This window comes from Neomonachus schauinslandi, chromosome 6, assembly GCF_002201575.2.
Source record: "Neomonachus schauinslandi chromosome 6, ASM220157v2, whole genome shotgun sequence".
In the NCBI taxonomy this organism is placed as follows: Eukaryota; Metazoa; Chordata; class Mammalia; order Carnivora; family Phocidae; genus Neomonachus; species Neomonachus schauinslandi.
The window spans coordinates 112144069-112168834 of record NC_058408.1 but is presented as its reverse complement, the minus strand read 5'-3'; the positions used below and the strand labels follow the sequence as shown (position 1 = coordinate 112168834).

General features: G+C 54.7%; 1 protein-coding gene across 1 annotated transcript in view; it reads left to right on the top strand.

Annotated features, from left to right (window-relative positions):
* GRID1 (glutamate ionotropic receptor delta type subunit 1) overlaps positions 1 to 24766 on the top strand; it is a 697236-nt gene that overhangs the window by 131026 nt on the left and 541444 nt on the right. The window contains exon 3 of the mRNA XM_044916514.1: positions 19618 to 19902. Coding sequence (XP_044772449.1) covers positions 19618 to 19902 — 285 coding nt within the window. The remainder of the gene's footprint in view (positions 1 to 19617; positions 19903 to 24766) is intronic.

Below are 24766 nucleotides of genomic sequence, written 5' to 3'. Positions count from 1 at the left end.
TGGCTGAGGGCTCAGAGGTGGGAAGAAGGGCAGCAGAGAGCAGGAAGTCACCTGTGTGAGGCAGCATGAGGGTGGGGCAGGGGTTGGGGACAGGAGCGGAGAGCTGGATGAGGCTCAGCTCATGAGGGTGTCGGGCCAGTCCTTGGTGTGGCAGGTCCCATAGGGATGGGAGTCCTTGAGGTCCTGAAGCAGGGGTTTTAGGAAGATTGCTTGGGTAAGGAATGGGCCCGAGGGGCAAGGCTGGAGGCAGGAAGATGAAAGAAGGTCTGTGGGCTTTGCTTCAGAGTCCACTCCCTGCCTTGTGCTGGGGCCTGCTCTCTCCTCTCATCCAAGAGTTCAGGCCAAGTTACTGTCCATCTAGCTCTGCGGGTTCTTTTTTTTTTTTAGCTCTGCGGGTTCTTAATGCCAGGCTTGTGGACTCCTGAGGTGCCTAAGGCCTACCCTCGACCCCAGAAGGAGGGCCCTTTCGAGTGGATGGGGTGCCACTGTCCTGTGACCTCTTTTTCTCGACCACACCTCCCCCCGGTTCGGTGTTCCCCTGCACTGGGTCCCTCCTGTCGTTCCTCTCCCCCACTGGGAGGAGGACCCACCACGGCCACACTCAGGCCCGTGGACAGCCAGGGGAGGCAGGTGCTGGAGATGCCCGCATTCTCCTGGCAGGTCTGTGTGCACTGGGGGCTCCTTCCATGAGCTGCGTAAACACAGCTCAGGGTGGCTCCTGCCCCAGGTGTTTGGTAACCCTGAGAAGGATGAACTGTGGGCACTGGAGCCTGCTCAGGAGGGGCACATAGCATCAAACCAGGGAAAATGGCAAGGCTGAGGCCTGGCGGTTCTCCGCGCTTCTCTCTCTTGGTGACCTCTGGCACCCCGTTTCCTAGTTAGTGCTGCAGGCTGGTGGAACTCCATGCCGACTGCGGGAGAGGTGACTTCTGGTCACTTCTCTGCTGAGACCGCTCCCTGAGCTGCTTCTGGAAGGCAGGAGGGAGGAGGCTGGGCTGGACCCTGGGGTTCCTGCCAGGGGAGAGGGTGGCTCCCGCTGCTGCAAACACACCCCTCCTCTGGGGAGCAGAGAGAGAGGCAGGGTGTGCTGGGTGGGCTCTGCCCACAGCTCCAGGCAATGGTGGCTCTTCCAATAGCTTTGCATGTGTGTGAGTTCTGTGTGTGTGCGTGTGTGTGTGTGTGCGCGCGCGCGCGCGCGCACGTAGTGGTCAAGGATGGGCGGGAAGGAGCAGAGTGATCCCCTCTTTCCAGGTGCATGACTCTGGGAATCTTCTGCGCTGCCTGTGATGTGCTTCTTCTCTTTATCCACACCCTCTCCTTGCTCCTTGTGTTTCTACCCGAGCTGCGTCAGCCCAGCTGCCCACCTACAGGTCTGTAGAAAGGGCATGTGAATCCACGCGTGCTCCCAGCCTCACCCTGGCCCACACAAGGCCGACACGGTGCCGTGGTCGGTGTGACCACATGCAGGTTCATTTATCGAAGGCTTATCTGCTCTTTCGGAATGTTCTCAATCCATGGATACTTAAAGTACTTCAAGTATAACTGCCTCAGGTCAGGGCCATTTTTGAATTTTAATAAAGGGTCCTGTCACTCAGAGAGGTGTGGGACTTCCATGCCATGAAAATGGATTGTTTTTTTTTTTTTTTAAATTTTATCTATTTATTTGACACAGAGAGAGAGAGAGACAGCACAATCAGGGAGAACATCAGGCAGAGGGAGAGGGAGAAGCCAGGCTCACCGAGCAGGGAGCCCGATGCGGGGCTCGATCCCAGGACCCTGGGATCATAACCTGAGCCAAAGGCAGATGCTTAACCGACTGAGCCACCCAGGCGCCCCTGAAAATGGATTCTTTAGCACATCGTTCTGTGTCTCTCCCTGACAACCCAGGGCCCCTCGACCTTCTTGTCCCTGTTTCAGGGCAGGCACCGCTTTGCATGCCTGGTGTGGGGCTGGGGGCTGGGACAGCGACACTTCTTAAAACACCTCCGGACCCTGCTGCCTCCAGGCCACTGCCGGCTGTCAGGCCTCCTTCCTTGCAAAAAAAGCTGTGCTTCAAAGGAGAGTGCAGATTGCCCTGAGGAATAATATGGTCCTCACCTCTGGGCAGCCACCTTTGCTGGGGCCTCGGCTGCAGAGATGCAGGGAGTGGAGCCCGTGAGCACCGCTGGGATCTCAGGTCTGGGGCTTACCTGGGGCCCTGGCCAAGTCGCTGGGCACATCCAGCTTGCCCCACTGGAGCTGTGGGAGGGACTGGGAGATGGCATCCCCCTCTTCGTCCCCTCCGCTTCCCACCAGGGCCCTCAGCTGGAAAGCTTGAGCTGCACTCAAGGGCAGAATCGATACTTGGTATGTGCAACTGGTCCTCAGCACCTTCGCTTGATCTAACTCAACAGTTTCATTCACTCCTTCAGTAAACCTTCCCCAGGCACCTGCACCTCGGGGATCCTGCAGTGGCCTCGACAGTTTGGTGGCCGAGACAGAGGGTGATCATTCAGAGTGACAGGTGCCTGGCTGAGCTGAACTGTGTGTATGTGGGGGGAGGTGTGAAGGTCCCAGGAGGCTTCCCGGAGGGTGTGCTTGAGCTGAGCTTTGAAGGAGGAGGGGGAGGGGGACAGGGAGCTTGGGTGTTGGTGTGACAATGGCTAGTGCTCTGGCTGGCTATGTTGAGGGAGGGAGTGCACCTTGGGTGCGTAATGGATGTCAGCTTGTTGTCTCCCAAGGGGAGGTCAGGGCCCCTGGGGCATGGTGGAGGTATGGGGGTCAGGTGCAACCTGGGGGTGGCATCTTTGGGAGGAATGGGCTGTGTCTGACTATTTGTGTGTCACGCCCAGCCACCACGGGGTTGTGTCAGAGCTCCAAAGCAGCCATGCTGGGAGGGCCCAGGCCGGGCTGGTGGGGCAGGTGACCATGGATACGACCATGGCCGGGATAGGCTGCAGCATCCCGGTGCCCACACCTTGTATCTCCCTCTGCACATTTCTAGGCTCTGAGGTGTAGAGATCATCTTCCCGTTAACTGTGTGGGAGTGTGGGCAGCTGCGGTGGGGAGTGGTGCTCCTCTCCAGTAAGGCTCTGCCCAGGTAGGTGCTGATGCTTTGTCTCTTGCAGCAACACCGTCCTTCAACCAATGGTTTAAATAGATGCAGGAAGTAGATTTGTTAGTCTGTGTATGTTGGGAGTGTTGGTGGGGATGCTTGAGAGGGTGGGAATTCTGGAGGTTCAGTGGGAGGTGGGAAGCAGGGAAGATGGAGCCCGGTTCGTGGGGACATGTGCCTGGATGAGAGCAGGAAGGTTTTCCTTCTTTCTTTTTTTTAGGTGACTTTGAACGTCAGTCTGTTGCTTGCTGGTCCTTGGTCTTCACCTGCTGGTTCTCGGTCTTCACCCGCTGGTTCTTGGTCTTTACCTGGTGGTCCTTGGTGTTCACCTGTTGGTCCTTGGTCTTTGCCTGTTGGCTCTTGTTCTTCACCTGTACCACTTGGGAGCGTGAGAATAGCAGGATCAGCCAAGTCAGACTTACTTGAGTTTGAACTCAGGCTCCACTGTCTTTTGCTGTGTGACCTTGGGCAGGTGACTTGGCTCTGTGAGCCTCAGTGTCCTCGTCGGAAAAATGGTGACAATAATCCTTACCTCAGAATTGTCAGGCAAATCCAATGAGATCAGCAAGGGAAGCTGCCATGAGCAGAGCAGTTTGCTCAATAAGTTAGGTCTTTCCCTTGGCCTGTTTTGCCTACAGTATCACTGTATCTCTGTGATGAGACACGGCATGTGGTTGTCACTTGCTCCCATGCCACCTCAACCACATCTTGGAGAGCAGACTCAGGCCTGGCTAAAGGCCATCCCCTAGTGTGGGCCTATGGAAGAGAGCGCACTTGCCCAAAGGGCCGAGCTGGACTGCCCTTCCTTGGGGTGGAGGTCCCTGCAGAGGAGAGACGTGCTGAGGCAGGCCATAGAATTCCGATATCTCCAGATCTGCCCAGAATCATCCCTGCCAAATCCTGGTGAGGCTCAGGGGTCTGGGGTACGGGGCTGCCCGCACGGCATGAGAACTCAGCGCAGATGAGCCTGTGTGCATGTGTGGGGCCATGTGGGTGCATGTGTGCTTGCTGGGTGGGGCATTTGGGGGGACAGAGCCCCAGCCCTGCTGCTCGCCATTCCTCTTCTGGCGTGGGCACTGGGGGCTGCGTCTTCCCACCCCTTTGTCTCTCTCCAGCAAAGGTGTCTGGGCAGAGGAGAGGGGCCCTGCCTTCCACAGCCAGGGCAGGGCCGGAGTTGGGCCTCGCTTAAGCCTATGGAGCCTTCTAGGCCTAGCCATCTCTGTGGAGCCTGTTTCCTAGCAAAAAAATGCCCCGAGGGAGTGCAAGTCACAGTGAGCACATACTGTGTTGGGTTTTTTGGGGGAGGGAGGGCAATCCTTATCTGTTTTCAGAGCCTCTCTGCCCTGGTCTGATGCACCACAGCACCCTCCAGAAGCAGGCCCACAGCATGAGAACAGGTGGCCGGCAGGAGCTCACACAGGGGGCCTGCGCCAGCTGAGCTTGCCCCACAGACAGAAGTGGCCTCACGTGTGCCCCCACCTGGTGATGGTACTGTGCCGTGTGTTTGCCCCTGGCACTGCCACTTCCTGCTTGGCTGATGGGGAGGAAGGGGGTACCTGCTCCCCTCGAGCTGGGCTGCGGGGAAAGGCTCACGTACTGCTGGTGCCCACCCGGACTTGGAGAGTTGCATGACGCAGCTGTGTCCCCATCAGCGGTCTGAGACCTGATCAGTCCGAGTGTCGGGCCACCTGCATCGAGTCTCCCTTGAGCTCCCATGCCCTATGTGGCAAGGCCGACTCTCCTCTGTCCCGCGGGGTGTCTGTGCCCCTCAGGCTCAGTCTGTGCTTCCCGTGGCCTCCATGGGGTTTCCATTAGGGGCGGGGAGGGGGAGTGGCCCGCCTTTCCTTTCCCAGCTCATCCACTCTCCTCTCCCAGCTCCTCCCCTGGCGTTCAGTCCTCTCTCTCAGAGCTCTTCGAGCCTCGAGCCTCAGGGGCATTGCAGATGCTGACTGCAGGCCAAAGGACTGGCCTCGCTCCCCGCAGGGCTGGAAGGCACCAGCTCCCATCCTGCTCTTGGGGTCCTCAGCCCAGGCTTGGGCTGGGCAGCTTGTGTCCCTCGGGAGGCCTGAGTTCTTGGTCTCATACTAGCCGGGGGGTGGGTCATACCTGGCAAGAGACCTCACGTTGTCAATGCTCAGCTGTTCCCTCTGGTGTGTGTGTGTGTGTGTGTCTGTGTCTGGTGATGCCCTTCTAGGATCGTGGGGGATGCCAGGCGATGTGCCACTAGGCGATAGGTGCTTCACCCCTAGTCCTGCTGGCTCTGGTGGGGGGAGCCTGGGCTCCTAGGTCTGCCTCCCTGCTTGCCCGCCATTCTGTGCTTCTAGCTGACTCTATCCCCTGACCTGCAAGGGCCCTGACTGTCCTCACTGCCTCCTGGCCCTGCACTCTCTGGCCCCGGTCCTGCCAGGGCAAACAGCAGGAGGAGTCAGTTCAGGCCTCAGGGCTTCTTGCTGCATCCTCACTGGGGCCGTTTCTCCAAAGGCAAGCTCTGAGCACGCCTCGCCTGTGCTTAGGAGCCCTCCAAGGCTTCTTCCAAAGCCCCTCAGCTGAGCAGGCAAGACCTCCACTCTGAACCCCCCCTTCCTTGTGTCCCCCTCACCCCAGCATGAGTGGCTCACTCCTGGCAGATCCACAGATGCCATCCATGTGCACGCCTTGGCTCATGCCATGCTGCTAGCTCAGTCGCTCTCTTTCTCTTGGTCCCCCTTTTACCTGCATTCTGTCCTAGCATCAGCTCTTCTGCCCCCCGTGAAGCCCCCTTGCCATCCTGGGACACATGACTCCACGGCCACGCTCCTCTTGCCTGACATCCCTCCATGGACACTGAACCACAGCATCCCGGCCCATGCCCCAGGTCCCTTTCCACATGGCGTTTCTAGGACCTGGGGCCAGATCTGCATCATCTCCGTGTTCCTGGCATGGGCCCTGGCTGGGCACGTAGTAGGTGCTTGGAGAGACTTTTGTGGTGGGCTCTGGGGGGAGGACCTGGTTCCCAATCGGTCTTCTCATGGCCGGAAAGGTGCCAATGGGAAAACTGAGCCCCACCGATCAGGTTTCTCTTAAGTCCCTCTCTGGTTTGTGAATTTTGTTGTATTGTTTTTCAATTTTCTCCAAGCATCTGCTCCTGTGAAATTTTTCATTATCACTGGCAAGGATCCCCTCTCATCCCTGCTGGCTGCAGGAGATTTCTGATTTCTCTCCCCGTCTGCTCCAAAGCACCTGGGAGCTGAGATGCCCAATGTCCCTGGGCCAGCTGGGCTCTTGCTCGCGCATCTCAGGAGGGAGCCTCCTCTGAGCCGAGCTCAGCAGGCCTGGCCTGTGTCCTGAGGGCTTTGCCCCCATTCCCTTAGGATGCAGGGCTGGTCCAGCTGGGAAAGCTGCCTCTGGGGGCTGGGCCAGCACCTGCACCAACTCCTTTTCTTGAGAAGCTGTCAGGTGGTGACTGCTGGGAGCAGAGGCACCTGCTTCCTTCTGGATGCATTCTCCAAGAGTGGCACCGTCTCTTCAGTTTTGGAGGCTGTGTGTTGTTGTGATGGCTGTTAGGATGATAATGAGGTAGTAGACGTCAAGGCCATGCAGGACCTTGGGGTGAATGAGAAAAGCAGCTGCAGGCTTTGGCAGACAGATGCTCAACTGGAAGCCGGCCCCCTCACCCCTGGCCAGCAGAGCTGCACCTGGGCCCTCTGCTGGGGAGATGCACAGGTGGGCCCAGGGTGGCCTTGGGCACTAACCATCAGCCTGTCTTTTAACCTGGCTGCGCTGCTTTCTTCTCTGGTCTTAGCTTACTCCTCGTGCCAATGCTCAGTTAGTCGTACTCACTGGTGGGGGCTGGAATGCTTTCTGGGTTCTAACTCATTTGAGTCTTGTTAGTATCCTATGAGGTAGGCACTGTGAGTTTTGTTTGCTTATTTGCTTTTGCTTGGTTAAATGCATTTATCTGATTGAAATTGCTGTGGTAAGTCCATTTTTAAGGTGGGGTAGGGAGAGGGTGCGACTTGCCCAAAGCCACTCACAGCTGAAGGCACAGGGCAGGGATGTGAGTCTGGGCAGTTCAGTTCTGGAACCTATGATCTTACCAGTGGGCTGTTCCATCTCTCTACGAGGGACCGAGTGCTTCATTTCTTTCTGCTTCAGCCCCCCATGGGCTGGACAGCAGCCTGCCACCTTCCCCTATGTCATTGGATGTTCTCTCTGTGTGCTTGGTTTAAAGAAGCTGGGAGGGAGGGTGCTGAGCACCCGGTAAGTGAATGAATGATGAATGAGTGAATAGACACTTCCCAAGGGGAAGGAATTAGCATTGTAGAATTGATTCAAGATGTATTTTGTGCCAGAGGCTTATTTTCATGTCTTGTGTGTAATGCGGGTGCTGTGACCCATTCTTCCTTGTCCTCCTCCTTTAAAAAATAATACATCGATGTTCTATAAAGGGACTGGCCAAGGCTCCTGGATGCTAAGTGACAGGCTAGGGCTCTGGCTTTGTGACGGCTGCCTCCTGGGACGAGTAATGGGCCGAACGGAGCAAAGTTCATTTGTAAGACACAGGTCAGGAATTTCCCCCGCACTGTTCTGTTCACAGTCAGCTGTGGGTTTGGACCAGTAAGTGTGGACACCAGCCTGCTTGGACTGCTCCACGCAGAGAGCATGACACAGATGTGAAGAGCACTGCAGGGCCCCGGGGGTGTGAGCAGCCGCATCTGCCACAGCTACCTCCCTGGCTTGGCCCCAGCTCCCCACTCCTGCCCTCACCCCGGGTGCTGTGTGCTAGGGGCTATGGGGAACAGTGTGCAGAGGGATGAGACATGTGAGGGGGCTGCCCCATGCTGGCCATTTCCCTGGGTCTGGCTGCAAGGCATGCGGGCTGGATGGCAGCCGGGAGGTGGGGACAGCTAGGCTGGGCAGAGTGAGGGAAAGGGTGGAGCTGTGGAGGGGTGGCGCCTTAAGAGGGGGGCTGAACACCTTGTTTGAGGGACATGGTGCAGGAGGCAACAACGTTGAGCTCAAGGCTCCCTTCTGGAGGGTGGGTGCAGCCCTCCCAGTGATAGAGTCAGGGAACGTGGCAGGAGGGACTAAGGGCTTCTCTGGGTCAGTAAAGCCCAGAAGCTGGGGTTCAGTGGTGGGCATCCTCCCCTTGAGAGTGGGCTATCCCTGCCCATTGCGGGGGCTTCAGGCCAGTGCTTCAGTGCTGGGCTCCACCGGGTGATAGGCCAGGGAGTAGCACAGAGGGCTGGATCCACTCATACCTGACCTGCTCAGGCTTTTGGGGTGTGTGTGGGTGTCCCCGTGGACATTCACCCTAGAGACAGACCCACAGGGCGGTGACGACCTGTTGCTCTTAGTGAGAGCAGCCATCTTGGGCTGCCCCAGTGATGGTGGGTAGACCAGGGCCAGCATTATGCCCATCCAGCACTGTCTTATTGTTGCCTGCTCTCCTGAGGCATCTGGGTGTCCATCCCAGACTTGGTGCCAGGGACAGAGAGGTTCTCAGGGGACTCGGTCCAGGGCGTGACAGAGACGTATGAGCAGACAATGGTACTCTCTGAACTGCACTTGTGTGTAGAGCAGGGGGCAGCAGAGGCAGGGCCTGTGTTGTCCTGGCTGGGTGAAGAGGGCCTCTGGAGAGGAAGAGGCACTTGAACTGGGTCTGGAATGCTGAGTTTCTAGCAGGTAATAGAGATGTGAGCCTGACACAGCAGAGCCTCCGGGATCCCTGCTTTGTGCCTCAGAGCCCAGATGTTGCCTCCTGGAAGCCTACAGGGAGGCCAAACTGCAGGATTAGTGCAAGGTTTCAGAGCTGGAGCTCAGAGCTGGAGCTGGGCAGGGTGGGGACGTTTCTGCACCCTCCCAGTTTTCCTGGAAGGGGCCCTGGCTTAGAGGTGACACTTGGTCCTGCGACACTAATCCCCCGTGGTTGGAGGGAATGGGGAGCTGAGGGCCAGCAGGTGGGCATCCATGGGTCAGCTTCCAAACCCAGGGTGGAGATTGGGAGCCAAGGTATAGACATGGGGCTCTGTCCCTCTGGGGCAGTCAGTCCTACTAGGGAGAGAGGACATAGCTGGTGGGAGAGAGAGAGTCACATACACACACATGCACACATGCATGCACATACATGCACGCATGCACACACAAGTGCATTCTGAGGGAGAACTAAGGCTAAGGCTCAGAAAGTGAGAAGCAACAACAGGGGAATGAGAGAGATGGCCAGAGAAAGCTAGAAAAGTCAGACATAGGTTGAGATGGGAAGGGAGATCCAGCAGCCTCACTGAGCCTCCGTTCCCCATCTGAGAGGGCTGCACTGGGCCTGGCAGGAGCACTGAGGCCAGGCGGGGCCTGGTGACAGGATGACCTTGGCTTTGGGAAGACACATGCAGGTGGAGGGAGGGTAGAGGCATATGTGAGCTGGCCTTGGGCAGCCCAGGGATGTGGGGAGGGCTGAGGTCAGGCTCCGGGGTCTAGCCTGTTGGCATACCTCCATCCGTGGCCTCTGGCTCATTCCATCCTCCTGGCAGCCCTAGAGGTGGGGACTGTTATTATGGTAAGTGAGGGCCGAGGCTCAGCCAGGCGAAGTGACTTGCTTGAGGGCACACAGCTATAGCAGGGGCCCTGCATGTCTCCTGGGTCCGAGGCAGCTCAGGGTTTGAGTCCAGGCTCCCCTGTGACTTCGGGCAGCACTCTAACGTTGGGTCTCTGCTCCTGTCAAGAGTGGGATAGCAGAACCCACTTCCCAGGGGAACCGTGGGTTCAGCGATTAGGCAGGTGGGCCGGGCCCCCTATGGCACAAGCTCTCATCTTCCCTTTCCGAAGTCCGGGGAAACAGAGGGGCTGTGTCCTCACCCACAGTCCAAGCACTGCCATGGCCTTTCTCCGCTTTTCCCTCTGGCTCTAGAGCTGAAAACACCTTCTTGGCTACCTTGGGGTATCCAAGCCTGTCCCAGCCGTGGCCACACAGGGGTGCCCCTTGTCCCTGAGTGCATGTCCGGGGAACACTGAGCTCCCCAGATGGCTCCCTGTGCTTCCAGCTGTCCCCTCCTGTCTTCTCTGAGCTAGGCTGCCACCTGGGCTCAGGCCCCGAGCTGTCCCGTCTCCGGGGCCCCGGGGAACCGGCGCTCCTCGATCTGGCCCGGTCTCTCCCTTGCCTCGCCGGCTCCAAGATGGCACCGTTGCTTTCTCCACGGTTCTCGCTCTCCTTTTCCCACCTCTAAACAGTCTCTCCTTCTTGGGGCGAATTAGATGAAGTGAGTGTCCCCTGGCCCCCTGGCTCATCCATGCAGCGATTGGATTCTGAGCCAAGTCAAGGAGGCCCCAGAGCCCACGATCTTAATTCTCCATGTGCTGCCTAGGGCTAGGCCTGCTCCGGAATGAGACACACTTTGCCATTGCCTCGTTCCTGACGTGTGGCCCATCCCACGGATTCTCTGGGTGACTCCTTCACCTTGGAGCACTGACATTCCCAGCTATTTGTCCCTATGCACCTGTGCTTTCACTTACTCCTTCCTGTAGTGAACATCCTCTGACTGTCTCTGTATCAGGCCCTGAGCTTGGACCTACAGAAAGCTGTGAAACTCAGTCTGTTTTCTTGGGACCGTAGGAATTAAGCATGAAGTCAAATAATACATACTTGATAGAAAGGCTAAACTACTCTGACCTCCAGAGAAAGGGATGATTAATTTTTCTTAGCAAGGGAAGTCAAGAAAAGTTCCATAGAGAAAGAGTCACTTGGGATGGGTCTTGGAGGAGGAGGAGGAGTTTGAAGGGCATAGTGGTGGAGGAAGGGCATTTCAAGAAAAAGGAATCAGCACTTGTAAAGTTGGGGGGGGGGGCATGGTGACATGAACAGAGAGCATGGGGCATGTTGGACAGTAGAGGGATGTGGAGTTGGTGGGTCCTGGGGGAATCTCACAAACTGGACTTTGACTCCCAGACGATGGGGAGCATGGCGAGTATTTTGGGGGGCATGCTTGCTTGTTTGCTGAACTTTGGTCTGCAGAGTGGGCTGGAGAAAGAAATGCTGGGAGGCAGGGAGACTAGTAGGCTGATAAGGGATGTGGGCAGGTGTAGGGAGTGGCATTCGGAGGCAGGGTTGGGGGGAGCCCAGGAAGAGAAGTTTGGGCTCAGATTGTGGAAAGAGCTGCAGGAGGCCCCGGGTGCTCGGCTGCTTTCGAGGTTCTCTGAGTCTCCCAGGACTTGTCACTGTCCTGATTTAACTTCCACAGTGTAGGCTTTGTGTGAATCCGGCCCAGGAGCCTGGCGTTCCATTGGCGGAGCAGTAAAAGTCATTAACGAGGAGCTGGAGAGCTATAAATAAGCCAGCACGATCCCACCCCGTATTCCCTGTGTATCCAATCTGTGGGAGCAGGGAATCAGTTTTGATTCATTAATTGGCATAAAGATGAGGCCCCAGAGATTGGCCTGTCCTGCCAGCTCTTCTGTACCCTCCTGCGTGGTTCCGTGCATCCTGCCTGCACCAGCTGCCCACTTGCCGCAGGCTACGCTCCAACATCCAGTGGGACCCTTTGGCCCTGCTCCTGTTGGGCCCCTGGGCTGGGTGGACCGTGAGGCTGCAGGGGCGTGGGAGCTCCCAGCCCGGAGGTGCTTCGGGGCCTCAGGCCCCACCGACTTTTGTCTCACTGCCCCCTTGGCACCCTCTAAGCTCTTGGTGAAGCTCTCCTTAGAGGGGTGGGTCAATTTTAAGAAACTGTCCTTCTCCAGATTTTGGAATGTGGCTCCCCTTTTGGGAGGACATGGGTATCTGGGGACCTTGGCAGGTTTGAAAACTCTGTCTCACCAACGAACTCTGGACACCAATAGTGCTTATCTTGCGGAGTTGTTAAGAGTATTCAATAGTTTGTTGTTCTGCTCTGCCATGCTGGGCGCTGGGCCAGGGGCTCAGAGGGTAAGCAGTATGCAGGTGCTTTTGCTCATGGGCGGCATGGTTCAGAGAATGAGATGCCTAGCAGCGGCCACACGAAACAGTCCACAGCTGCAAATGTCGGCGGATGGTGTGCGGACAAGGTACGATAAGGGAAGATAGAGGTCATAGAAAGTTCTCTCGTGGGAGTGACAGTTACCCACAGTAACACAGAATGAGGGGAGCGAGCCAGCCGGATGCAGGCCGGGGAGGTTTGTGGAGACCCAGAAGCAGGGAGAGATTGGAGTATCTGAGTTACGGCACGAAGGCTGCTGCCTGGGACACGGGGCATGGGTGTGGGTTGTGCAGGGCCTTGCAGGTCTTGTTGGGGTGTCGAACTTATTTTAAAGCCAGTGGGAAGCTAACGTGGATAGTAAGCAGGGAAGCGCAGCTTGCTTGGTGTTTCACGAAGGCCATTCCACTGTGGCATGTAGAGTGGAAGGCAGTAGATCGGGGGAGGTTGGAGGTAGGTGGGTCCAGGGGCAATGTCATGGTGGTTTAAACCAAGGTGATGCAGGAGAGTTGACAGACCCAAGATATATTTTGGAGATAAAACATCCAGGACTTGGGTGCCTGGGTGGCTCAGTTGTTATGCGTCTGCCTTCAGCTCAGGTCATGATCCCAGGGTCCTGGGATCGAGCCCCACGTCAGGCTCCCTGCTCAGCGGGAGCCTGCTCCTTCCTCTCCCTCTGCCCCTCCCCCCTGCTTGTGCTTGCTATCTCTGTCTCTCTCTCTCACTCTCAAATAAATAAAATAAAATCTTTAAAAAAAATCCAGGACTTGGTGATGGCCTGGATGCAGAGGGTCAGGGAGAGAGAAGGGTCGAGAACAAGTGGGTGCCCCTTAGCTGATATTGGTGACCAGGAGGGATAGGGTCATACCCCATGGAACGCAGTGTTGACAGGCCAAATTTGAGTTGAACTCAGCAAAGGGGCCCCCCTGGCTGATGGTCGGCAGCCCAAGGGAGGGTTGTGGGCTAGGGCAGCTATGGAGCCATCAACAGACAGGGTTGGAGTTTAACTTGTAAAGGGACAGGTCAAATACACCAGGAAGGTTGATGATTCCATAGAGAGGGCATGAGTGATGGATCTGGGTCTGGGTCTGGTCTGGGTCTGGTCTGGGAGAAAGCAAGAGGTGGGAGCACCCAGAGCTCTGAGCAGGGCCCAGCCTAAGACGGGTGTGTGGGTCTCTCTGGCTCCCTGCTGTTTGCTCATAGCCATGGAGAAGGGGGTGGGCAGGTTGACCCCCCAGGGCTGACTCTCGCTGGGGATTTCAGCAGCTGTGCTACATAAGGAGAGAGAGAGGGGAGTGAGGTTGTCTGCAGTAGAGTGGCTGGAATGATGGCTGGACAGATGCTGAGCTGAGCGAGGAGCCGGGCATGAAGGCAGGCGGAAGGTGCTGGGAGTGCGCTGTTTAAGCAGGTCTGCGGGACAGGATGCGCCAGAGGGAGGGAGGTGAGGCCCTGCTGACTCTCCTTTGGGGTGCCCTTTGCTGGTGAGCAGTGAGAGAGGGGTCTGCGTCCCCTAGGACCGGAACTCTAACCTCTGCCTTTGTCTGGTGCTGCCACCCTTCCCCGCCCCCCCCCCCATTTTGTGCTTTTGTTTACTTTTTAAGTGTCTTAATAAAACATGAAAACATATTTATTCTTCATAGATCAATAATTTACTCTGAGTTATGACAGTACTAAATTTGGTCAATTATTCATCGACTATAAAGTATTTATAAATGCTACCTTAATTTAAAGCATTAGCCATTAGAATTCAAATATTAATAAAGCCGGTGCCCGCTTAAAGGAGGGAAGGAGGAAGGGCACAGATAATGAGGGTGGCTCAGGGGAGGGTGAGTGCTCATGGCTGTTAAGATGATTAGAATAACGAGTTGTCACCGGGACCCCCACTTATGGGTCAGGCAGAGGTGCTGGAGTCCCTGGGGCTGGCCTGCTGGACCCCCTGTGAGAGACAGACCATTCCTTCTGGAGGGCAGGGCTAAGCCCTGGGCTGCCCAGAGCCTGGCTCTCCCTTCTGTTGCCTGCTGAGAAAAGCAGAGTCTTGTCAGGCTGCCTTGGGCACGTCTGCTTCGACCCGGGTGGAGTGGCCTCTTTTGCCTTGTCCATCTGGAAAATTTGTGATTCTTGGACGGGCTGCCCAGAGGCCAGTTAGCACAGGAGGTTGGGGGACCTTGTCCTCAGACTAGCAGGGCCCACATGGGTGGATCCCACTATGCCGGGACCACATCTGGTCTTCCAGGAGGAGCAGGTGTGGATGTGCTGGGGGTGTCCGGTGGAGGGGAGGCCAGCATCATTCCTGGGTGGTGGCACCAGGAATTGGAGGTCTCTTCCAGCACAAGCCCTCTGGGGCTGTTACTTGCCCCCATCAGTCTTGGCCTGAGAGTTTTCCAGGAATCTCTGTGGGGATGGAGAAGACTGGGATGAAACAGGGGTGGTGCCTGGAGTGACCTCAATGTCTGGGGGCACCTCTCTCACCAACAGCGTCCACCTGCGGGCACTGAGTGACTGGATAAGCCAAGGGTTTGCTGTCAGCAGAGAGAGGCCTTGTGCCTTCTTGCCAGCTCCTTTCCCAGGGCCTGCGCTCAGTGTGGAGCTGCCCTCGGAGTTTCTCTCCAGGGAAGTGCTGGGTAGCATCAGTCACAGAATCCTGGGCTGTGTCCCCAGCTGGCCACCATGTCTTCCAGGGACTGGCTCCTCGAGAGGCTTCTGGTGGTCTGCTTCTGATGACCTCTTTACTATTCGCTCTCTGGCTGTGTGGCCCCAGCTGACTGGCCAGCCCTCTCTGTGCTTCAGTTTTCTTACCGGGAGACCCGAAAGCTCAGATGGGATGAGAGTTACAGAGAGCCCATCTGTCCTGCGATGTGGCTGGTGCTGTGCCTGACTCGTCCTATCCCGAGAGTCTTGTGTCCGGGAAAGCCTGGGTCAGCAGGATGCTGGCGTCTCAGGGGACACTGGCGGGACTGGGATTGTGGGGCTGTCTGGGAATCCTGGTGGAGCACATGGGTCCTCTCATGGGCCCATATTTGGGCCCAGGCTCGAGCTCCTAGTACCCTCCTTCTCCCAGTTCCTGGGAAGCCACTGGGCAGTGCATAGACCTCCGCAGAGACCCTCTGCTCTCCTAGGCCACCAAGCATGGGGAGGGGGCTTGAAGCTGATCATCACATTCATCTCTGCTTCTTGCTTTCCCAGCTGATGAGCCACTCTTAGGGCGCCCTTATCAAGCCATCAAGCCTGCATTGTTGCAATCAAGAGAGAGATCAGCTTTATGACCACATGATATTGGAGGCAAAGGATGATAACAAAGGCTCTTATCTTGCAGTGAGCCGCAGAAACACCTCAAAGCAGGAGAGGCAATAACATTGGTGGCTTTTGCATCCCTACTGCGTGCCAGGCGGTCTGAAAGGTTCTTTACATACCAAGACCTTTCACGGAATGTGCACGACAGCTCTGGGAAGCGGGCGCCATCGTCTTCATCTGACAGAGGCTCAGAGAGGGCCGGCACTTTGTCCAGGGTCCCACAGTGTGTATGTGGCAGGGCCCAGATTCAGACACTGGCCAGGGGACCCCGCCCCGGGGTTCAGCATCTCTCTCTACAATACGGGTGTGAGTTGTAGAATGTCCTATCCCAGGAATGAGCACACAACCTTGATTAAGCTAATAGCTGATTTGGCTTTGATCTGATGTATTTTGATCATATTATTTTTATGTTAGGAGCCTCTAAATAACCATCATTTCAACAGCGCCCCAATTAGCAGGCCATTCACAATGGATTGGAAATTGACTTGCCTCGGGCCTCTCCATTAGTGCCTGGGAGGGGCTTCCAGCCTTAATTATCCTCCCTGTTTCCGAGGCTGGCGGCTTGAGGGGCTTGCGGCGTGCTGCAGGTGGCTGGCCGAGGGCCGGGGCAGCGGTGCCCACCTCTGCGGGGAGGGCAGTCATCGGCAGGGGTGAGGTCGCTCTCTGTCTTTACTATTTCTTGGGATCCTGGGTATGACTCGGGTGGGGGACCTTGAGGGGGCGATGGGTGTGCCCAAGGAGAGTGGTAAGAAACTGGCTTCTGTTTAACTTCTTTCCTGTGCACAGCGGGGCTTGGCATTTGCCATCCCTGCCCTAAGTTAGTGCTCCCAGAGCTCTGCTGGGGAGAGATTCTGATCCTCGTTTAACAGGAAATGGAGGCTCAGGAAGGAGACTTGCCTGTAGCCACAGACTGCTGACCAGAGGAGCCCGAACCAGACCTGTGGTTAGATTCTAGGGTGTCTTCTGCTGCCCTGGGGAGCCCAGGCCCAGCCAAGAGGTTGGTGTCCCTGGCCGCCAGCAGGACCGGGCAAGGTGACCAGTAAGACAGTCATTCCCTGAGCATGCTCCTACTGCCTGGCCCCCGTGTCTTTGTCATACTGTACCCCTCTCTCAAGCTGGTCTAAGTCCTCTTTCTTCGAGGCCCTGATGTCACCCTTCTTTGAGCCCAAGGAGCTTCATCTCTCCTTCCTCATGGGCTGAATTGTGGGGGTCTGTCTTCTGGGTGGATCCAAACTCCTCAAAGTTGGGGCTTGATATCCTCTTGCTCTTTGCCCCTCCCCCCCAGTCCACAGTGCAGGTGTTTGCACATAGTGAGGGGCTGGGTACTGAGTGTATGTATGAAACACGCAGGAGGGAAGGAACCAGTCTGCAGGGAGCAGTGGGATGCATGCCCAGGTGGGGAAACTGAGGCTCGGAGAGGTTCAGTGACTTCAGAACCAGGGTATATGGAGCGGGCGCAGGGTTTACCACCAGAAGTCAGGTGATGACCTGGGAGGGAGTGGGACGGGGTGGGTGACGGCTGCAATGAGCACTCTCATGAGTGTCCTCTGCTGGGTGTCTGGACAGGTTTACATCCCAACCATGTCCAGGTTATTTTGTGTGTTTACTTCTTTGAGTTAGAAATTCGGTGTATTGGGATTGAAGAAAGTATGTGGATAAGAGAATAAAGAGAAATCCATTCAGCATCACAGCACCTTGGTTTTTTCTTGCCTTTTGGTGATTTCTCTTGCCTTTTCCACAGGCATGCTTTTTACCTCGTTGCAGTCCTGGGGAGCGTATAATTTCGTGCCCTGTGGTTGTCACTTAGCTGCTTCTCAGAAGTCTTTTTTAGACTGGGTGGTGTCTCAGTTCAGCCCCGCCCCTTAGCGCTTGTTTGGTCTCACAATCTGTTATCCGGAAAATGGACGCAGTCACACGTCTTCCGCAGGTGTCGTGACAATAATGAGGTACACAAAGTGCTCAGCAGTATTTGGTGCAGAGAGAATTCTCACAAAATAGTCCTCTCCTCCTACATAGCTTCACAACTTACCCATTACTGGAAGATGGTTTTCCTTTTCTAGAAGAGTTATCTGTTCATGACTCGAAATTTTGGCAAAATGTAGAAAAGACGGAAAATCAGTTCAGGTCTCTTCTAAAATGCAGTCACTTTTAGCATTTCGCAATATTCTCTTCTGTCTTTCATGCATGTTGTTTTATTGAATTGAGATGATAAAATACATAAATTTTGTATTATTTTCACATAACTATTTTATGACAAGCGCTTTCCCATGTTATTGTAGTATTTTCATAAGTAATTTTAAAGGCTACATATGCTTTCAACAAATGGAGCCTTTTTCATAGCCACTCACCTATTTGCATCTTTTAGATTGTGAGAGGTATTTTGAGAGTATGGATGAATATCCTCTGAATGTTTGGGGAGCTCAAGCCATTCCCATCCTTTGGATAGGTGCCTAGAGTAGAATTATTGACCAGAGGACACGAAAATCTTAAGGCTTACTGTGTTCTTGCACTGGTCTTTGCTGGGGAACGGCGTGTGTCTAAGGAAGAATGGTGAGCAGGACGGGCACTGCCCATGGCCTCCTGGAGTTTGTGGTCCAGTAGGAGAGACAGAGAGTTACACCAGCAATGCATCGTGCCGGGATGGGGGAAGTGCAGAGTGCAGGGGGAGCTTTAGACAGGGGGTCCTCAGCCAGTCTGGGGATACGGAGTCTGAGTCTCGAGGAATGAGTGTGAAGGTTCAAGAGGCAACAGAAAAGGTGGTAGGTGAAAGGTGGGTGGTTGGCCTGAGTGTAGTGGGCAGGGACATGGGAGGAGCGTGCAGCTGCAGGTATCAGGGAGTCTGCAAGACTGCCCTAAGGGGTTTGACTCTGTGTCCAAGGCCCTTGGGAGCCACTAAAGGGCTTAAACAGGAGCATGACACAACTGGATTTCTGTTTAGGAGAGAACTGCTGCATGAAGCCTGGATGGGAGGAGGGCAGAGCGTTTGCGGGGGGCGGGGGGGGGGGGCTGCGTGATTCCCGAGAGACTTCAGAGACTCTCATTTCACCACCCCTGCCCCTGTGTTGCATGTGGGGGTTGAGGGTCCAGCAGGGAGAGCAGTGGGCATTTGAGGTGTCGTCCTGCCGATGCTCATGAGCGTGCACAGTGAGCGCCCTTGCAGAGGGAGCTGCCGGCCTTTGGTGTTTGGAAGTGCGCTCCTGGTCTTCTCTCAGCCTTCTCTCAGTCTGAGACATTACATAAACCCAAAGGCTGTCCACCGAAAGAACCGCATTGTCAAAGTTGTTCAAAAGTCTGCTGTCTGCAGCAGATGGCCTGCTGACATTCACAGGCCGTGTTTTGAAATGCGTCTGCTTTCCCACATTCCTCCATCACATAAGCATTATTAATAAATGTTTGCTTCAGAACTGGTGCAGTGGGGTGCGGTGTCAGGAGGGGCATCTTTCTATTAATTGGTCTGATGTCCCCCAAAGACGTAGGTGTGTGGCTTAAAGGGGTGCCCCTCGTGGTTCCTGGATGACTTCTAAAGATGAGCTGTGTGTCCTGGACCTGGCACCTCCCTCCCTCCCTCCAGGTCCTCCTTCACCTAGCTGCATCTTCCTTTGTGATTATCAACTGGCTTTTGAGTAATCCTGGGCTTCTAGAAGCACCTGCTTCATCTGGGGTTTGCCAGTGTTTTATGATATGAATCAAGTGGAATTGGCCAGAAGACCTGGGGTTTCTTTTTTCTTTTCTTTTTTTTTTTTTGCCTGCAACCCGAGTCCTCTGGGGTAAGTGTTTCCCTGACTTTCTGATGTGATTCATTCCCTTCAGCCCCAATCAGTTCAGTTTAGCCAACAATCGTAGAGCACATGGTATATTCACGGCCTGTGTCTTGGCCTTGGAGATACACAGATCAACAAAACGAGTTCTTGGCTCTTAAAGGGCTCACATCCCAGGTGGGAAACAGGATGGCTCATGGAGCAGCTCTGATGGGTGTCACAAGCAGATGTGGGTGGGATTCTTGTCCTGCCATCCCTCCTTGAGTAGCCTCAAGGCTACTCAAATGATTTTGCCTCCCCCCGGCCTCCATTGACTCATGTGCTGAATGGGTGTAAGAACATGTAGCTGGCAGGGGCCCTGAAAGCCTCAGTGGGACTCTGCAGATGAGAGCCTCTGGCCTGGCCCGGGGTGGCTCTCAGTCTCCGGAGGGAGGCAAGCATCTCTCAGAGGCTCCCGGGCACGAGCTGCCAGGTCTGGGCCGAGTGGATCAACGTCGGTGCAGCGTTGTCTCCAGGCTGACCTCTCCGTCTCTCTCTCTCTCTCCTCTCTTTCCAGCCTGTGACCTCATGACCCAGGGGATTTTGGCCTTGGTCACGTCCACCGGCTGTGCGTCTGCCAGTGCCCTGCAGTCTCTCACAGATGCAATGCACATCCCACACCTCTTTGTCCAGCGCAACCCAGGAGGGTCTCCGCGCACTGCCTGCCACCTGAACCCCAGCCCTGACGGTGAGGCCTACACGCTGGCCTCCAGACCGCCCGTGCGCCTCAACGACGTCATGCTCAGGCTGGTGACAGAGCTGCGCTGGCAGAAGTTTGTCATGTTCTATGACAGCGAGTATGGTGAGTTGGGGGCAGGGGTTGCTCTGGGGCTCCCGAGAGGCACGCCAGGCGCTGGGAGACCCCCAAGCCAGGTCATTGCTGTGGCGGCTGAGGGCTTCAGGGTGGGCTGGGGGTACATGGCGGTTGGTGGTCCGGGTGGAGTGGGTCTCGGGGTTGGTAGGGCCCAACCTTGAGCTCCGCAAGGTGGGGGAGAGCTGCAGAAACCGATCTGTAGACAGGCACGAATGTTGCCTAGCAACAACACCTTATCATGACAGCTGAAGTTTGAATCATCTTAGAGTTTTCAATAAAATATTAATAAACTGTTGGCAGGGATCCGAAGGGCTGCATGTAGGTAGCGACGGAGGCTGGTGGGCACGGTCCTCCCAGAAGACTCCTCTTCAAAGACTGTCCCTCACACTGGACAGCCACCTGCCCCTCCCAGCTCCCTGGTCTCCCCTCAGTGTCAGGGTCTCAGGCGGGGGCATAGGTCAGGGGCGGGGCACCCCAAGTCATGGGGCCAGGCTGGGATCATGTGGGTATGGCTGGACCTGGCTGTTTTGAAGACCTCCCAGATGAAAAAAATTAAAATTTGTTTGTTAAAAATGCACAAAAAATGGGCTTTGGAGGAATAGTTTCAGGTTTTCTTATGGCTACTCTGTAAAAACAGGCCCGTCCTAGTCCCAAGATGAAATGGTTTCCACATTTTGTGTTTTTTTAAAAAGGACTTTTAATTTTGAGATAACTGAGATTCCTATGCAGTTAAGAGAAATAATCCAGAGGGATCCCATGTGCCCTTCACCCAGGTTCCCCATGGGCAATGCATGGCATAACTCATATACGAGAAGTAGGATTTGATGTTGATGTGATCCACGGACCTTTTTCACACTTCTCCAGTTTATAGACGCATGGGCGTGTGTATTCACATCTGTGCAGTTTTATCACGGGTAAATTCATGTGACTAGCGTCAGGATACAGGGTAGTGCCCTCACCATGATTGCTGTGTCACCTTTCATAGCCACCACCACTCATATTATGTGTCTTTAAAGGGTGGAGGGGGGCTGGTATAAGGGTTGGCAGCCCCATGGCTGGGGCCAGGATGGAGTGGGTGGGCCCTCGAAAGTCCTACCTCGTCTCTTGGTGAAATCATTCCTTTGCCAAGAAATGTAACTAAGAAGAGAAGCCAGCATATGTTTGCATTTGCCTAAATACTCTGCTTCTCTAAGACTGGAATATTGTCCTCAGCTCTTGAGCAAGTATGTTGTTTGGAGTCTTCCAGGAGGAATTGGAAGAGCAAAGTCACTGTGCCGAAATGAAGATGAGGTGGTGATGGAGACAAGGGTGACCTGAGGCTCAGGGCACTTGAACTCGACGTGGCCAGCACCTGGCCTCTCCCTCCCACCTGCATTCTATCCCTGGCCATGGGGCGGGGGGTGTTTAGGAGCCCATAGGGCATCTCTCAGGTGCTTGGCCTTTCCCGAGAACCCCTCATACTGATGTTTCAACCTGGGCATCCAGTGTGCTCTGTGGCTGACCTCTGGGGAGGGCTGGATGCTGTGGGGCAGGGTCCACAGGGACCCTGGCCCCCTTCTTCCGACATCTTTGCTCCCCTTACGCTGTGGTCTATAGAAACTCTTCAAGCCTTGGTTCTCTCTAAGGCCTGGGAGGCAGCAACTTCAGTCACAGGAGGGCAGGTCGCACCTCTGCAGCCTGCCCACCCTGCCTGGGCTCCTGTAATTCTTGCACCTGATGAATGACACCTGATGGCACTTGCTCAGACTGTGTGTTTTTGTATTATTGTACCCCTTATCCTCAGTCAGCTCAAGGATCCAGACCCATGGAGAGGAGCCCTGATCCCTACCTGTCTGAAGCTTCCCCTCTTTCCTTGGAGCAGGCCCCTTGGTTACATGCTCTTACAGACCCATGTCTCCTGCTCTCAGCTTGCTCTCAGCTTGTCCTGACAGACTCATGAGGGCTGATCGTTGATGAACGCTGCCTCTCACACCAGGCTGTAAGCTCCAGGAGAGCAGGTCAGTTGCTGTTCACTCCTGTGTCCCTGCTGCTTAGCACCATGCTTGGTGCAGAGCAGGGCCTAAGAAACTGTCACTGTGTGAATGAATCCACTTATTTATGAGGACATGGGGTTTTCAGACAATTTTCACATAAGACAAAGGAAGAATGGGAATAAAGACAAGGCACCGGATAGTCTGACCTCTGAGGTCGGGGAGGTGGGCTAGGGTGTTTCATTCTGCAGATATATTGCCCTGCCCCTCTCCTCTCCCCCCTGACCCAGAACCTCCAGTCAAACCAAAAGGTGTGCCCCTTTTCTGACATGGATGCTTTTGTTACCTTTGGTGGGGTTGAAGTTAGCTTTCTTTCTTTCTTTCTTTCTCTTTCTTTCTTTCTTTCTTTCTTTCTTTCTTTCTTTCTTTCTTTCTTTCTTCTTTCTTTCTTTCTTCTTTCAATATTTTACTTATTTGAGAGAGAGAGCACAAGAGAGTGAGCATGAGCAGGGGGAGGGGCAGAGGGAGAGTGAGAAGCAGGCTCCCCGCTGAGCAGGGAGCAGGACAACAAGGGGCTCCATCCCAGAACCCCTGGAACATGACCTGAGCCGAAGGCTCATGCTTAACCAACTGAGCCACCCAGGCGCCCCTTGAAGTTAGTTTTCAACCAGACTGGACTTTATCAGTGATCCCATAAAGACACAGGGTGACCAGTAGCTTTCCCCCAGCGGACAGGTTGAGCCTTGAATGCTGTGTTGAGAAGGATGCTGAGGCTGTATGTGGCTCAGCAACAGAAAATGCCGTGATTGCTCCATGAGGTTTCCATGCTGCAAGGGAGGGACTCGTGGCAGGCTGCCGTGTTTGCTTTTTCTGCTCTGGGTGCTGGGGGTGAATGGAAGACCTCCGCAGGGCCACACATTTGATTGTCTCTGTCTTGAGTGCTGATTTGTTTGGCTTTTTAGGCTTTCTGGAGGTCAAAGCTCTTTCATTGGATTCTGTGCAGGACCTCCTACCTTTATGGGCCCTGGACATTAGTCCCCTGATTTGACAGCCTCTGAGACCAGGTTTGTGCCCCAAGATATTCTCTGTAGACTTTAACCACTTTGACTCCCACCGCTTGTCCTGGCTGTGCCCTTCGTGCACGTCTAGTCTCTGGCCTGTTTTCCCACCTGCCTTGTGTTAGGTGAGCCAAGGCGGTGGAAGCCCTTGTGCCATTTGCTGCGGCACATGCAGCCACCAGAGTGCGGGGTGTGGGTGCCTTCTCCGCATGGCTGGCATTGGCCTGTCTGAGAGCATTGGGTGGACTCATGCTGCTGATTTGCCCAAGACAAATGGTGCCTCCAGAACACCTCAGGGCCCCTCTTCCACCCCACCACTGGGGCACTAGCTGCAGATGAGCCCAATTAAAAAGCAAATTGAGTGTAAAGACCGTTTTATTCCTTCCAAAGTCAAACAGAAGTGGTTTGGAGATATGATGACTTTTTTTTTTGATGCTGATCTGATCTGCAAGTATCTTTACATATATTCAATGTATATTACATATACATTGAAGCCATTCAGTGACTCTCTGAGGTGGGATTATTGTTGGCATTTGACAGGTAAAGTACATGAGGCCCAGAGAGGTTCTTTTTGACCTGAATGCCCATGCACTTTGCCAAGGCACCATCCTATTTCTGTAATCTGGGGCTTGCTAGGCTCCAGCTTCCTTTTCCTGTCCCCAGCCAGGCAGAGTTGATGCCAAGAAGGAGGGAAGAGTGCTTTGGAATGGACTTGGCATTCCTAGGCTGGTGTGCTCAGGACTTCAGTGAATGTCACACGGGAAGTCCCACCCTTGCTGGCGGAGGCCTGATTCTTCCCCGTTGGCCCCTCAGCCTCCCTCTGAACCCAGGAATGACCTGCCTCAGGATCGGGAACCTGAGGATGGGGCATTGGAGTCAGGAGTCGAAGATCAAAGGAGCCAAATCCCTGGGCCCTGAGACAGAACTTGGCAGAGGGGTGCGAGAGGAGTTTGCATGTATACAGTTTACAAAATGTAAGATGTGCCATTTGGTAAAATTCCATCAAAAATACTTGTATGCTTGTTGTGACAGCGAAAGGGAAAACAGAAGAGAAGCTGACATTTGGGAGAGAAAATCTGTAAAACGTTAAAATACCAAAAGTTTGGATCGAACAGAACAGAGAACTTTCTGACGCGCCACTTCAAATTCTGGGATATTCATTTGTGCGTCGGGGGAGGTGGGTGCCAGAAGCTGCAGCTGCAGTTTCTCTCTAGTGAATACACTGGGATGAGGGCGGCAGTTAGGAAGGAATCTTCGAAATCATTGACTCATTCATTCAACAAATATTCAGAGTCCCCACCATGTAACGTACAAGGACGACGTTGCTGGGAGCTCATTATAGATGAAGAAACAGACAGGTAGAGGAAGTTGGCTAAGGCTGCCCAGGGCTGGGGTATGAAGTCCGGACCCCAGGATCTTTCCTCCGTTGTATCCCCAAGGGGGCAGTGGTTTGCTCTTGGCTCCTGGGCCAGCCTGCAGGCTGGAGATGGGTCAGGATCTTATGAGTGGCTATCGTCTACATGTGCTGATTTTTAAATTATTAAAAATAATCAAAAGTTACACATGATAATGTAGATGTCAAGTTAAAAGAATGATAAGAGAATAAACTTCCATGAACCCATACCAGTTTAAAAAGATGCAAAGGAGCCCTGTGCCTGTCTTTGCTCTCATGTCCTCCCTCACAGAGGGGACTTAACCACTGTCCTGACAGTATGCGAACCCCATCCTTGCTTTTCTTGCTAGTTTGTCACACGTGCATGGACCCTGCCAGACAGAGTGCCCAGTTTGGCCTGTTTGTGAACCTTAAATATATGGAGTCCCACT